Source organism: Eleutherodactylus coqui, chromosome 13, assembly GCF_035609145.1.
Source record: "Eleutherodactylus coqui strain aEleCoq1 chromosome 13, aEleCoq1.hap1, whole genome shotgun sequence".
Taxonomy (NCBI): domain Eukaryota; kingdom Metazoa; phylum Chordata; class Amphibia; order Anura; family Eleutherodactylidae; genus Eleutherodactylus; species Eleutherodactylus coqui.
In genome coordinates this window covers 125,990,874-126,007,082 of record NC_089849.1, presented here as the reverse complement: position 1 = coordinate 126,007,082, position 16,209 = coordinate 125,990,874, and the positions used below count along the sequence as shown (strand labels likewise).

Sequence of the window (16,209 nt, the reverse complement as noted above, 5' to 3'; positions counted from 1 at the left end):
CTGTTTTACTTTTTGTATTGGCCTTGACTGCATCTAGTTTTGCTTTAGTTTTCTCTCCAGAAAGTAAATGTAACAGCTGATCCTCCCTGTGCTATTGGGGGAATCAAAGAATGCAGGCTGTCTGTAAGCAGAGAGATGGTGACGGAACACTTAGCTAACTTACATGAATTCAAGTCTCAAGGTCCAGATGAATTACATCCTAGGATACTAAAGGAAGCAGCGGAGGTAAATTGCTGAACCAATTGCCTGAATCTGTGAAAATTCCTGGAGAACAGGAGAAGTCCCAGAAGATTGGAAAAGGGCAAATGTTATCCCTATCTTAAAAAAAAAAAAAGGGAAATTCAGGAAACTACAGGCCTGTGAGCCTGACTTCTATACCGGGAAAGGTCTTTGAACAAACTATTAAACAGCATGTACGCAAGTACTTGGATAAAAATGGAGTAATTAACCAGAGCCAGCATGGGTTTGTAACAAACAAGTCATGCCAGACAAATCTAACTTCTCCTATGACAGAATCACAGACTACATTGATCAGGGAGATGCGGTGGATATAGTATATCTTGACTTTTTAGTAAAGCATTTGACAAAGTATCTCATACCATACTTATTAAAAAATGACCAAATCTGGGATTGACATGGCAACTGTTAGGGGGATTCACAACTGGATGACTGATCGTACTCAAAGAGTGGTCATAAATGGCTGCACATCCAAGTGGAAGAATGTATCAAGTGGGGACCACAAAGCTCTGTGCTAGGCCCAGTGTTGTTCAACACTTTTATAAATGATCTGGAGGAGGGAATTGAGGGGAAACTGATCAAATTTGCTGATGACACAAAGCTAGAATGGATCGCTAACACTAGAGAAGAGGGAGAGAGAATTTGAAAAAAAGCTGCACAAGCTTGAATAGTGGGCGGCGACTAACAGAATGGTATTTAACAGGGAGAAATGCAAAGTCCTACATTTGGGCAAGAAAAATAAAGCACACACAGAATTGGAAGAATTGGGCTAAGCAGTCACATATAAAAAAGACTTGGGTATACTAATAGATCAAAGACTGAACATGAGTCAACAAGGTGATGCAGCAGCCAAAAAGACAAACCCAATTCTGGGCTGTATTAAGAGAATCATAGAGTCTAGATCATGTGAGGCAATTATCTCCCTCTACTCTTCCTTCGTCAGACCTCATCTGGAATACTGTCTGTCTTTTTTAAATTGTGGTACCAAGAACTGGATAAACTGGAGCAAGTTCAAAGAAGTTATGGATGGTGAGCGGTCTGCAAGCCATGTCTTGGAGGAACGGTTAAAGGATCTGGGAATGTTTAGCTTGCAGAAGAGAAGGCTGAGGAGACTTAATAGCTGTCTACAAACATCTGAAGGTCTGTCACAGTGCAGAGGGATCAGCCCTATTCTCATCTGTACAAGGAAAGACTAGAAGCAATGGGATGAAACTGAAAGGGAGGAGACACAGATTAGATATTAGACAGTGAGGGGATCAATGAGTGGAACAGGTTGAGTAGGGTGTTGTACCTGATGACCCTGGAGGGCCCTTCTAACTTTATGAATTTCTAAATACCCCATCACTCACTGCTCACAAGCAGGGCAACCGTCCGAAGGACGCCCCCACCTCTCAGTGGCTAATCCTCAGTGTTGTCCTGTGTATCGCCCTGAATGCTGTACAACACGGTACCATTCCTCCCTTCCGATGCCTATCGTTGGGTGAAGCATTAACCACTAAGCACACCTAATGGTCCCCTGATAAACCATACATCATATGGGGAAACGCAGTAGGAGTAAGGAATGGGGACTTATACAGCATTCAGGGTGATGCAGTGGACCACATTAGAGGATTAGCCACCAAGAAGTGCGGCGTCCTTAGGACGGTTGCCCTGCTTGTAGGCAGTAAGTGGTAGGGTACTTATAGCGATAGCGTGTTGTAAACGATCCCCCCATTAACCCTGATTTAAGAGGGATGATGCTTCAGGATCATGAGTATAAGCATGTTCCATTGATGACTTCCTTTGGATTAATAGTTTTGAGTTATGGTTTTGTTGCCCGGAGAGCTTTTTCTGCTATCAGGTAGATGGATGTCTTGATTGGCACAAATACTGTTGGAACCAAAAGGTCTTCAGTGACCTTCTAGATGGTCTTTGTTGGGTTTTAATTGTACACGTTTTTTGTGTTCGGGTTTTGCTGCTGTGATTTGATACAAACCCTGTTTAGTATTTTGGTGGTTCTGTGATGGGAGTACGAAGTCAAAATAGTTGTTCTATCAGCGGAGTACACCATGTTATTCTGAGGGAAGCTGCCACCATTGCCAGTATCTGCTCGCCTCCAGTGCGACCGGGATCGCTAATTTTACGGAAAACCACTGAAATGATGCAATGGCGCCCGTCTGCAAGCCAAGCCTGCAAAACAGCCGTATGCTGTAGAAGCAACTGGTGTACTGGCGACGGCATCGGAGAAATGGGCTTGATACCGAGAATACCAATTTTACCCCCACAGATCTTCCCTTCCAGCTCTGACATTTGCAGTACCCAGTAAAGCTCTCTTCTACGATGTCTGAAAGCTCAGGGTTAAACGCTGAGGGGGGCAGGTGTGGATTTCCGTTCTCTGGGGGAAGTTTATGAAACTATTATAGCAGCCAATCACAGCTCCGCTTTCTTTCTCCTGTTCTGCTCTAGTAAAAGGAAAGCTGCTCTGTAATTGGTTGCTATGGGCAACAAAAACCTTTTCACAAATCCCCTGTTCTTTCGGTCACAGGTAAGCTTTCAAAGTAACCTTTTATCGCCTCCCCACAGATGGGAAAACCCAACCTGTGGCATGATGATGAAACTCCGACACCAGCAGAACAGTAAACCGATACTTTACATTAACCCCTTAAGGATGTGGCTTATTTTTGGCCATGAGGACGCAACAGTTTGGGGGAATTTTCATCTCCACTTTTTTTTCCCGTTGACCTGCCCACGAGGGCTTGTGTTTTGGGTGGCGAGCTGTAGTTTTTATTCATACCGTTCTTGAGTACATTTAATGTATTCTAAATTGTCTTGTTTTTCTCCACTAGGTGAATTTCAACGAACCGCTCTCCATGCTCCAGCGTCTGACGGAGGACATGGAGTACTACACCCTGCTGGACCGGGGGGCTCAGTGCGAGAGCGCTCTTGAGCAGCTGTGTCTAGTCGCTGCTTTCACGGTTTCTTCATACTCCACCACAGTCTTCCGCGCCAGCAAACCCTTCAATCCGCTCCTAGGAGAGACATTTGAGCTGGACCGAATGGAGGATTGTGGCTATCGCTCGCTGTGTGAGCAGGTCTGTCAACCTTCATGTTTTGGACCCCATGTGATTCCACATTTTGGGTGTAGAAAAAGGAAGTTGAACTCCTTTTGAAGTGTAATTTATTATTTTTATGTAAAGAGATGGTTTTAGGTCTTTTCTCAGAATATGTAATTGCTGGATTCAGAGAATCTCTGTGGACGGGGTAAACCATAAGCTGTGTAGTTGATGGCTGTTGCTACTGGTGCCTACTGGTTACACACAGTGATCGCCCGAATCTTCACTGGAAGCAGCAGTTTGTGGTGATGGTCACCCCGTGTATTCGCAGCTACCGATGGGCCACTGAGCAAGAACCATTCGGGATACTCTTGTGTTAGGGATGCCTTTTATTTGTAGAACTTGATCCCCATGTGCGCTCGGCTCATGTTTTGGGCACGCTAAATCCGACTCCCGCAAGAAGTTACTGCCGGCAGCTTCTTGTAACGGCGTGCCTTCTCCCCGTGTCTCGGCACATGGGGTATCTCCCAGTGTTATGACGGGCACGCTGAGATATGCCAGAGGTGGCTCGAGTGGGTGGGGTCACAGCGGCAGCTACGGCAGATATCGTGCGGTTGGTGAGTCTCTGCGTAGTTTAGGTACTGACTGCTGATATCTGTATGTGACGCCAGTGCCTTTATATGAGGAAAACCTCACTTATGGTAATGAAATACCAAGAGCGCTCCAACTGGATGCCAGTAAGCTGAAGGTCTGCTGCCACCTTATATCAGCTCGTTAAATCTGCTATTAGAAGGCAGGTTCTATTTATTTAGCACTTGCTTTCTTAAAGGAGTCATCCAATATTGTTTTCATAACCCGTGTCTTAACATGTAAAGTAAGGGGTCTTTTACACGGAGCGATCATTACACTGGAACGCGAGAATCTGAATGAATCATACCTGAATGATGGGAACAACTATTTATAATTCGTTTGGCGTTTGGATCGTGCGGGTATAAAATCAAACCCTGATCGTCCTGTATAACCAGGCTTCATCTATGAACGCTTACTGTGAATGGACACGGGCGACTGGAACGATCTCCGGCAACTGCGCCAATTCAGCAAGTCTCATTGTCCACCAGAACTCCAGAGAATCACATTTCTACAGGATGTTCAGTATTTGGGACACGTTTCGGCCTGTCCAGCCTTCCTCCATTGTCCTAAATAAATGACACCCAAATTAAATAAGTAACAAATGGTTCAATGTGACAACGTTAACCCCAGTTGTCACGGTAATCATGGACGGGCTCTTTGCTTTCGTGAGATCACCATTAGGGAAACGTAACGAGCTGGAAGCAAAAGTCCCGTTCATCAGGGTAAATGTACCTATATTGGAACTGTCCTCCCGGTTAGACCCCGGGGCGCACCCAACATGCCGGCCTCCTCTGTAACAGGATTAATCCTCCCTGCTCTATGAGCGGACATGTTGGCTGTGTTGTGTCATTAGTAACAAGTTCTCACATCTTACTCCTGTGGGAATGAACTTGTCTATGATGTTACCGTGGCAACTGTGATTGTCATATTGAGACATTTGTTACTTATTTAATGTGGATGTTATGACAGTTGAAGGCTGGACGGGCCGAAATGTGTCCTAAATACTGGATCTTTTGTAAAGATGCGATACAAAGAAAGCCATTTGAGCAAAGAGCGAGTGCCGGGAGTTTTGGGAGTTCACAGAATGATAGAGTTGGAAGGACCTCCAGGGTTATCGGGTCCAACCCCCTGCTCAGTGCAGGATCACTAAATCATCCCAGACAGATGTCCGTCCAGCCTTTGTTTGAACACTTCCATTGATGGAGAACTCCCCACCTCCTGTGGCAACCTGTTCCACTCATTGACCCCCCTCACCGAGTTAGTTGCTGAGGTGAGCCGGACGCGCTGATCAAGAGGTTCATTGATTTTCAAAACATTCTATGAATACCTGGCTGCAAAACAAGTTTTTCTTCCTGGAGAAGCCGGACTGTTGGAACAGGACAGTGAGGTCATCTTGTGAACCGCCGTCCCACATCCGACCATCAGCGAACTCCTTTACTGCGCTGTTAATTCACGTAGTTCAAACTGATCACCTCCTTGGATGTGTGTGTATTATTAGGTGGGTAAAGTGTGATACTTTACAGGTTGCAGATTCTAAAGTGGAGGGTTCTTTTCTTTAAGGTCAGCCATCACCCCCCTGCAGCCGCCCATCATGCAGAATCCCGTAACGGATGGTCCCTGCGGCAGGAGATAAAGATCACTAGCAAGTTCAGGGGGAAATACCTGTCAATCATGCCGCTTGGTGAGGACTCCAGCTTGTCCGGGGAGACCCTGAGGGGCTGGTCCAGGGCTGGATCTGTATCACTTCATGTTGTTCTGCTCCTTCTAGGTACCATACACTGTGTGTTTCACAACTCCGGAAACCATTACACATGGAAGAAAGTGACCACGACTGTGCACAACATCATTGTAGGCAAATTGTGGATTGACCAGGTAAGAGAAGGGAAGCCACAGTGGCTCTAAGTCCCATCTTAGGACCTGTCCAACACTTAGCAGCCCTTTATGGTTGATGCTTTCTAACTGTGCAGCAGCGCTGGTTACAGGGAAGCCCGGGTGTTACAATGGTTTCCGACCGGTGCTTGAATGACTCTGTAGAAAGGTAGACTTAACGCATTCTCGCATATATGTATGTCGGAAGGAAAGGTGCCGTTCCTGCATTCCAACGTATGTGTACGTGGTGGCCATTTATGTTCTAAATGGAGTTGGAAAGTTTCCCTGTTCTGGGTACTTCAGGCCTTCTGCTAATGGGACTTGGCGTCCAAAAGTCGTTCCTGCAAAATCTGCACTCCAAAAAGCCAAATGTTGACCCTTCCCTGCTAAGCCCACCTCTGTGCCCAAACAGTAGTCTCCATCCGTACATGTGGCATCTCGGCGCTCAGAAGGAATTCGGTTGTGAATTGTGGGTTTTTTATTTTTCTCTTATTGCCATCATGAAAATGCGACTGAACCGATGGTAGAATTGGACAAAAACACCTGTCCGTCTATTCATCCTGTTACCCCCATTATATTAACAACCATTGCCAAACACCTGTGCTGTCTAAACGCTCACTGCGTCCCTAGGTGAACTCCTTGAAGGGTCTAGTTTCTGAAACGGGTCTTTTAGAGGGGTGTTTCTTCTCTTGGCCCCTCATGGCCTCGGCACACCTGACTGGGGCCTGGAAAAATCCTTAATAAAAAGGCCACAAAATCCACAAGGTGTCGTCGTTTCCAGGCCGGTATTGGAGTCGTGTAGCACCCGAGGGCCACGTGGGATATTTCTGCAAAATCGGTAATAAATGGCTCCTGCTGGATTACAGGAAAAATGGCTTAAAAATGAAAATCTTTGCAAAATGTTTTACATTTCCCCTTCTTTGCAATAATTCCTAAAGGATAACCAAGCGTCCTAAATCTCATTTGCATACTTTGAGGGGTGCAGTTTTTAAATGGGGTAATAATATAGAGGTCCTTCAAAGCCGGCTTAAAACTGTATTGGTCCCAAAAAAGGATTTAGGAAACGTTCAAATTGTTTTTTAAAAAGTGCTGCTAAACTTACGATGCCGAAATAAAGTAGCCCTGGAAATGTTATCAATGAGCGATGTTGTGTGAAATGATGGGACCCAAAGTTACCAACATAAAGTACAAAGTGTTATAGAACCTCTCCAGTTTGGAAAGCGTCCAGGAGGCCAACGTAAGCTGCGCCCTTAGAGGTTAATGACCCCGGATGGCAGCGGGGCGGCCCTAACATTTAGCACATGGACATTATAACTCTTGAGCCCCACCGTAGCGCAGGGCTTCCTGCTAATACCTTTGTGTAGTCAGAATTGTATTTCCACTATATTAAGGCTTTGTTCTTTTTTCAGTCTGGAGAAATAGAAATTGTGAATCACAAGACAGGAGACAAGTGTAAACTTAAGTTCGCCCCCTACAGCTACTTCTCTCGTGATGTGGCCCGGAAGGTGAGTCTATATCCATCCCAAATCCGCCTGTTGAATCGTACGATTCCCTCCGCTAGACTTACCCAGAGGGATCGCCATATGTATGAATCGTACGACGCCCTCCGCTAGAGACGTACCCAGAGGGATCACCATATGTATGAATCGTACAACGCCCTCCGCTATACGTACCCAGAGGGATCACCATATGTATGAATCGTACGACGCCCTCCGCTAGAGACACACCCAGAGGGATCGCCATATGTATGAATCGTACAACGCCCTCCGCTAGACTTACCCAGAGGGATCGCCATATGTATGAATCGTACAATGCCCTCCGCTAGAGAGAGACCCAGAGGGATCGCCATATGCATGAATCTTATGACGCCCTCTGCTAGAGGCGTACCCAGAGGGATCGCCATATGTATGCATCTTATGACGCCCTCTGCTAGAGGTGTACCCAGAGGGATCGCCATATGTATGAATCGTACGACGCCCACCGCTAGAGACGTACCCAGAGGGATCGCCATATGTATGAATCGTACACCGCCCTCTGCTAGAGGTGTACCCAGAGGGATCACCATATGTATGAATCGTACGATGCCCTCCGCTAGACGTACCCAGAGGGATCACTATATGAATCGTACGATGCCCTCCGCTAGACGTACCCAGGGGGATCGCCATATGTATGAATCGTACGATGCCCTACGCTAGACGTACCCAGAGGGATCACTATATGAATCGTACGATGCCCTCCGCTAGACGTACCCAGAGGGATCGCCATATGTATGAATCGTACGATGCCCTCTGCTAGACGTACCCAGAGGGATCACCATATGTATGAATCGTACGATGCCCCCTGCTAGACGTACCCAGGGGGATCGCCATATGTATGAATCGTACGACGCCCTCCGCTAGAGACGTACCCAGAGGGATCGCCATATGTATGAATCGTACGATGCCCTCCACTAGACGTACCCAGAGGGATCACCATATGTATGAATCGTACAACGCCCTCCGCTAGAGGTGTACCCAGAGGGATCGCCATATGTATGAATCGTACGATGCCCTCCACTAGACGTACCCAGAGGGATCACCATATGTATGAATCGTACAACGCCCTCCGCTAGAGGTGTACCCAGAGGGATCGCCATATGTATGAATCGTACGATGCCCTCCACTAGACGTACCCAGAGGGATCGCCATATGTATGAATCGTACAACGCCCTCCGCTAGAGGTGTACCCAGAGCAATCGCCATATGTATGAATCGTACAGCGCCCTCCGCTAGAGACGTACCCGGGGGATCGCCATATGTATGATTCGTACGATGCCCTCCGCTAGAGGTGTACCCAGAGAGATCGCCATATGTATGAATCGTACGATGCCCTCCACTAGACGTACCCAGAGGGATCGCCATATGTATGAATCGTATGATGCCCTTCACTAGACGTACGCAGATGGATCGCCATATGTATGAATCGTACAACGCCCTCCGCTAGAGGTGTACCCAGAGGGATCACCATATGTATAAATCGCACAACGCCCTCCGCTAGAGGTGTACCCGGGGGATCGCCATATGTATGAATCGTACGATGCCCTCCACTAGACGTACCCAGAGGGATCGCCATATGTATGAATCGTACAGCGCCCTCTGCTAGAGACGTACCCAGAGGGATCGCCATATGTATGAATCGTACGATGCCCTCCGCTAGACGTGTACCCAGAGGGATCGCCATATGTATGAATCGTACAACGCCCTCCGCTAGACGTGTACCCAGAGGGATCGCCATATGCATCTGTTTCATCATTATATGATCGTTACTCATCGTGAACACCTGCCATGGTTTGTGAAAATGACCTAAGACTCCCTTTTCTTCAGGTGACGGGAGAGGTGATGGACGCCAGTGGCCATGTATACTACACATTAATGGGGACGTGGGACGAGCGGATGGAGTGTTCCCCTGCGTCGCTGCCTGGTAGCGGCTATGAGAACGGTGCTGATAAGGCCCCAGAAAGCAAGATTCTGCTGTGGAGAAGAAACCCCTTGCCGTATGTCTCCGTGGTCCTTCCTTCCAGCCTTTCTTCCAGCTATCGTTGTGTTAACTGTTTAATTTATATTGTTTTCCTGTAATATTTAGGAAAAATGCAGAATACATGTATTACTTCTCTGAGCTGGCGTTGACCCTTAATGCCCCAGAGGAGGGCGTCGCTCCTACCGACAGTCGTTTGCGGCCTGATCAGAGGCTGATGGAGAATGGGAACTGGGATGAAGCCAATGTTGAGAAGCAGAGACTTGAGGAAAAGCAAAGGATTGCAAGGCGAAGAAGAGAAGCTGAGCGAGAGAAAGTTGGGGAAGATGGTAAGAGGTGTTGATGAAAGGACGCATGCCGGTGGAGCATTGGCAGATATGTGGTTAATTTCTGTAAGACATCAGCCAGTCTATAAATGTGAGGTGTAAATACCTTTCTTGGGGCTCGTTTACTCGCAGCTGATTGGCTGCTGACTTTCCACAGCTGAAAAAATTTGCTGAAAATGCCAATGAAAATCTGCCTCGTTTGTTGTAGATTTTGGTTCCACTCGTTATATTGGAGGGGTGATGTCCGCGGGGCATCTGCATCTTGGCATCGAGTTCAGTGTGGATTTGCTGCCGGCGTTTTCTACACCTTTTATAACTGCAGCTGGCTGTATATATGACACATTGGGGGCGTTGTGACAGCAGATTTTCATTGACAACTCAAAGTTAAAGGGTTTTCTGAGAGTAAAGAAAACAAATGGGCTAAAATAACAAAGAAACAATACCTACGGATCATGGAATCCGCTGCAGCGCTTGTACACCGTTCACTGTACACCTCAGCACTCAGCCAATCACAGCCTTCAGCAGTATAATGCCATCACCTGCACAATGAACAGCATGTGGCCCTGCAACTTTTTCAATTAGCGGCAGGAGACTCAGGTTCCTGTGCTGGATGGTGGAGGGCGGCGGGGACTCAGGTTCCTGTGCTGGATGGTGGAGGGCGGCGGGGCCTGAGGTTCCTGTGCTGGATCGTGGAGGGCTGCGGGGCCTGAGGTTCCTGTGCTGGATGGTGGAGGGTGGCGGGGCCCGAGGTTACTGTGCTGGATGGTGGAGGGCGGCTGGGGCTGAGGTTCCTGTGCTGGATGGTGGAGGGCGGCTGGGGCTGAGGTTCCTGTGCTGGATGGTGGAGGGCGGCTGGGGCTGAGGTTCCTGTGCTGGATGGTGGAGGGCGGCTGGGGCTCAGGTTCCTGTGCTGGATGGTGGAGGGCGGCTCGGGCTCAGGTTCCTGTGTTGGATGGTGGAGGGCTGCTGGGGCTCAGGTTCCTGTGCTGGATGGTGGAGGGCGGCTGGGGCTCAGGTTCCTGTGCTGGATGGTGGAGGGCGGCTGGGGCTCAGGTTCCTGTGTTGGATGGTGGAGGGCGGCTGGGGCTCAGGTTCCTGTGTTGGATGGTGGAGGGCGGCTGGGGCTCAGGTTCCTGTGCTGGATGGTGGAGGGCGGCTGGGGCTCAGGTTCCTGTGCTGGATGGTGGAGGGCGGCTGGGGCTCAGGTTCCTGTGCTGGATGGTGGAGGGCGGCTGGGGCTCAGGTTCCTGTGCTGGATGGTGGAGGGCGGCTGGGGCTCAGGTTCCTGTGCTGGATGGTGGAGGGCGGCTGGGGCTCAGGTTCCTGTGCTGGATGGTGGAGGGCGGCTGGGGCTCAGGTTCCTGTGCTGGATGGTGGAGGGCGGCTGGGGCTCAGGTTCCTGTGCTGGATGGTGGAGGGCGGCTGGGGCTCAGGTTCCTGTGCTGGATGGTGGAGGGCGGCTGGGGCTCAGGTTCCTGTGCTGGATGGTGGAGGGCGGCTGGGGCTCAGGTTCCTGTGCTGGATGGTGGAGGGCGGCTGGGGCTCAGGTTCCTGTGCTGGATGGTGGAGGGCGGCTGGGGCTCAGGTTCCTGTGCTGGATGGTGGAGGGCGGCTGGGGCTCAGGTTCCTGTGCTGGATGGTGGAGGGCGGCTGGGGCTCAGGTTCCTGTGCTGGATGGTGGAGGGCGGCTGGGGCTCAGGTTCCTGTGCTGGATGGTGGAGGGCGGCTGGGGCTCAGGTTCCTGTGCTGGATGGTGGAGGGCGGCTGGGGCTCAGGTTCCTGTGCTGGATGGTGGAGGGCGGCTGGGGCTCAGGTTCCTGTGCTGGATGGTGGAGGGCGGCTGGGGCTCAGGTTCCTGTGCTGGATGGTGGAGGGCGGCTGGGGCTCAGGTTCCTGTGCTGGATGGTGGAGGGCGGCTGGGGCTCAGGTTCCTGTGCTGGATGGTGGAGGGCGGCTGGGGCTCAGGTTCCTGTGCTGGATGGTGGAGGGCGGCTGGGGCTCAGGTTCCTGTGCTGGATGGTGGAGGGCGGCTGGGGCTCAGGTTCCTGTGCTGGATGGTGGAGGGCGGCTGGGGCTCAGGTTCCTGTGCTGGATGGTGGAGGGCGGCTGGGGCTCAGGTTCCTGTGCTGGATGGTGGAGGGCGGCTGGGGCTCAGGTTCCTGTGCTGGATGGTGGAGGGCGGCTGGGGCTCAGGTTCCTGTGCTGGATGGTGGAGGGCGGCTGGGGCTCAGGTTCCTGTGCTGGATGGTGGAGGGCGGCTGGGGCTCAGGTTCCTGTGCTGGATGGTGGAGGGCGGCTGGGGCTCAGGTTCCTGTGCTGGATGGTGGAGGGCGGTTGGGGCTCAGGTTCCTGTGCTGGATGGTGGAGGGCGGCTGGGGCTCAGGTTCCTGTGCTGGATGGTGGAGGGCGGCTGGGGCTCAGGTTCCTGTGCTGGATGGTGGAGGGCGGCTGGGGCTCAGGTTCCTGTGCTGGATGGTGGAGGGCGGCTGGGGCTCAGGTTCCTGTGCTGGATGGTGGAGGGCGGCTGGGGCTCAGGTTCCTGTGCTGGATGGTGGAGGGCGGCTGGGGCTCAGGTTCCTGTGCTGGATGGTGGAGGGCGGCTGGGGCTCAGGTTCCTGTGCTGGATGGTGGAGGGCGGCTGGGGCTCAGGTTCCTGTGCTGGATGGTGGAGGGCGGCTGGGGCTCAGGTTCCTGTGTTGGATGGTGGAGGGCATCTAACCCATCAGTATTGCTTTTCTTATTTTACTTTAATTATAGTTCATTCCCTGTCCATAACATTTTTTTTGTAATCTTGGAAAACCCCTTTAATTCCAGTGTTACAATACAAATCTGCTCAGTATGGGTGTCACGTCTACAGTAGTTCTCCTGCCGGTACATCCTTTTTAGGTCTTAAAGGGGTTCTGTGATAAAAAAAAAATTCTTGGCTATTTCTCTCCAGGCAGTCTCTTTACCAGATCTCCACCTCACCCATCTTCTCCTGCAGTCCCCCGGGTTACCTCACCTCCAGCTGGCTGATTCTTCTTCCTGTGACGTTACATACATTCACATGCAGTCTCCTTCCTGCCTGGCAATGTACATTACATCACAGTTCACAGCCCAGCAGGGGGAGTGCCGAGGTATTGTAGAGACTGCTCATGCCTGGTGTCTCTGCCATAGATCAGCATTCCATCCTAGGCAGTGAACGCTACATCACAGGAACGTGACCTTCACTGACCTGCAAGAAATAAAGCCTGCATTCCTTGCATTCTTCTAACAAACCGTCTGGCTTGCCGCGAGCTGACCTGGGGGACTGGAGAAGATGCCTTAAGGAGCTTGCCTGGGGAAGATTAGGGGAATGTATGTATGTATCTATATATATAAAGCTGAAAGCCCTCACTGACTCACTGACTGACTGACTGACTCGCCAAAAGTTCTCCAACTTCCCGATATCGTAGAAACATGAATTTTGGCACGAGCATAGATCATCTCCAAAATAGGAAAAGTAATTGGGTCCCAACTCCATTATTCAATTCTAGCGCAAAAGAATTGGCATCGAAATTTTACGTACATAATCTAAATCTGTCACTTCCCAATGTCATAGAAGCGGGAAATTTGGCACGAGCATTGATTATGACATAAATAGGAAAAGCTAATGGGTCCCAACTCGATTATTCAATTCTATGCGCAAAAGAATTAGCGTCCGAATTTTACGTGCGGAATGTAATTTTCTCACTTTCCGGTGTCATAGAAACAGGAAATTTGGCACGAGCATTGATTATGTCATTAAAAAAGCACAGAAAAAGCTTATTCTTTATGCTGCGCTGCACCATCAGCCCTTAAGTCTAAATAGGGAAAAAGCTTCTAAAACCGTGGTAAATAGCAGGCTACATTTATTGTTCCCCCAAGAAAATACACATAAATTTTAAAAGCAACGCGTTTCAACGTCTCCTGACGTCTCTATCAAGCTCACAAACCAAATGTTAAATCATACACATATATATATATACACATCACATACCTTGATCAGGGATCCCCATAGATTACAGCTGCAGCCATTCCCTGCACCATGCTAGACGCCAGTCAGGCGCGTGTGGACAGGGGGCGGAGCCCCGCCGACCTGCCTCCGTCATCTGACAGGTGCTGGGAGGTGCGTGCATAACACCTAGGTGTCGTGCTCCGTACCACGTCATCGCTGACGTTATGGGGGGCGTGAATTGCAGATGCTCGTCACGTCCCCTTTACATATCTCCTCCACTATACGGGGCCATAATACTGTATGCAAGTGGCAAAGTCCCGTGAACCAGCCTGCATCAGATGAACGGTCCTGAGAGGTACGTGCATTCCACCGGAGGTGTAGTGCTACGTACCTCATCATCACCAGCACTGTAGGGGGCGTGGTTTACAAAGGTGCACCACGTCCCCATTCAATCTCTCCTCCGTTATACGGGGTACTGGTGCCGGTAAAATGGATCACCAACCATGATGCTACATTCCCCATTGGAGGAGCATAACCACTCCTACGTACAGGCTTAAACGGAAATCTATCAATATAAATTGCTTGGAGCACCCAGAATTTATAAATATGAAGAGCTAAATAATAAATATAGAGATTAGTTAAAATGACCAAATATTACAACAGACCTTCTAGTAACTACATTTCATTAATACCAAATAAATTAATATATCATATGGAGTATATTACTAATAACAACCCCCCCCCCCCCCCCCCCCGTTCGGCGCGAGACAACCCTGATGCAGGGGTTAAAAAAGAACACCGCACAGCGCTTACCTGAATCCCCGCGCTCCGGTGACTTCTTACTTACCTGCTGAAGATGGTCGCCGGCATCTTCTCCCTCCGTGGACCGCAGGGCTTCTGTGCGGTCCATTGCCGATTCCAGCCTCCTGATTGGCTGGAATCGGCATGTGACGGGGCGGAGCTACACGGAGCCCCATTGAGAAAAGGAGAAGACCCGGACTGCGCAAGCGCGTCTAATTTAGCCATTAGACGCTGAAAATTAGACGGGCACCATGGAGACGAGGACGCCAGCAACGGAGCAGGTAAGTGAATAACTTTTGATAACTTCTGTATGGCTCATAATTAATGCACGATGTACATTACAAAGTGCATTAATATGGCCATACAGAAGTGTATAGACCCACTTTGTTTCGCGGGACAACCCCTTTAAGTAATTTTTTCTAAAGTTTCATTCAGACCATTGGGAAATAAAGAATTCATCTGAAATATCCAAAACCTTTCCCGCTGGCGGAGTTGAGAAAAAGATCTGGAGGGAATAGTTTCTGATGGCGTAACGATTAGTTTAGTGGGGTCCTGATTGTGGATTTCTTTAACGTGCCGTGATCCGCTGTTTCATGAAGCCCGATACTAGATTGAATCGATGTTGGTTGATTCTTATTCTTCCATTTTCCGTAGTTCGGCCCATATATCGGAGTCCGCACGGGCGCTCCAGTACATAACCCACGCAGACTCACTATTTAAGCCTTGTTTAAATTGTACGGCTTTGTTCTCACGCTCTATAAACATTTCTCTTCTTCCATTCGGAATAGAGGCCCAACATTTACACCGACTGTTTTGGCACCTGAACACCCCTACATTATATCCCCTCAATCTAGCCCGAAGTTTTCTTTTATTATTAGCAGTTTTTTTCGATGGCTCTGATGGCGCTATAATATTCTGAAGGGTTCTATCCTTACGATAAACGATCTTTGGTCCCTCAGATAATTCTTTAGACAAAAATGGATCCTGTTTCAATAAATCCCAATGTTTCCTCATTATTCTTTCTATTGTTTTATGTTGCGTATTAAATTTGGTCAAAAATAGAAGTCTTTTATCAAACTCATTGCTCTCCGTATTTTTCTTCGCCTTTTCCAAGGGAGGTCTTCGTTCTGTCAAGACTTTCTTGTATGCATCCTTGATTAGGCTTATGGGGTAACCTTTCTCAATGAACCTTGTTTTGATTATTTCCGCCTGGTTTTTAAAAATCTCAACTGATGAGGAATTCCTCCTAAGACGCTTCAGTTGGCCATATGGGATGTTTGTCCGCCAGCATTTCTTATGACAACTATTAAAACTCAGATAACTATGACAATCGGTCTTCTTAAAATGTGTTCTTGTTTTAATTTCCCCATTATCAATAAAAATCACTAAATCTAAAAAGACTATTTCTGTCGGGTGCCTAATACTAGGAAATCCAAGTTGACAATCATTCTTATTGATACCACCAATAAAACCTTCCAAATCTTTCGTGTCACCATCCCAAACCATAATAATGTTGTCAATGAAACGTTTAATACTACCCAACTATCATTAAAATGACTCCTCTCGAACGCACCCATAAATAAATTTGCGTAACTGGGTGCGAAACGCGTCCCCATGGCCGTTCCATTCATCTGCTGATAGAAATGGCCATTAAAAGAAAAATAGTTGTTATTTAGAATAAAACCTATAGCCTCTAATAGAAATGTCTTTTGGGACTCATCAAGGGATCGTCTTCAAAAGAGGATTGTATCGCTAAAAGACCTTGATGGTGCTGAATATTAGAATAAAGGGATGGGACATCCAGTGTGCACCATGTGTACGACTCTTCCCATGATAGTTGTCCAAG

The 16,209-nt window shown here is 48.8% G+C and overlaps 1 protein-coding gene across 2 annotated transcripts in view; it reads left to right on the top strand.

Moving 5' to 3' along the window:
• The window catches only part of OSBP (oxysterol binding protein), a 66,729-nt gene that overhangs the window by 42,976 nt on the left and 7,544 nt on the right, over positions 1-16,209 (top strand). For both annotated transcript variants that reach the window (XM_066586915.1, XM_066586916.1), the window contains exons 8-13: positions 3,063-3,308; positions 5,460-5,580; positions 5,668-5,771; positions 7,178-7,273; positions 9,131-9,300; positions 9,390-9,610. In XM_066586915.1, coding sequence (XP_066443012.1) covers positions 3,063-3,308; positions 5,460-5,580; positions 5,668-5,771; positions 7,178-7,273; positions 9,131-9,300; positions 9,390-9,610 — 958 coding nt within the window. The remainder of the gene's footprint in view (positions 1-3,062; positions 3,309-5,459; positions 5,581-5,667; positions 5,772-7,177; positions 7,274-9,130; positions 9,301-9,389; positions 9,611-16,209) is intronic.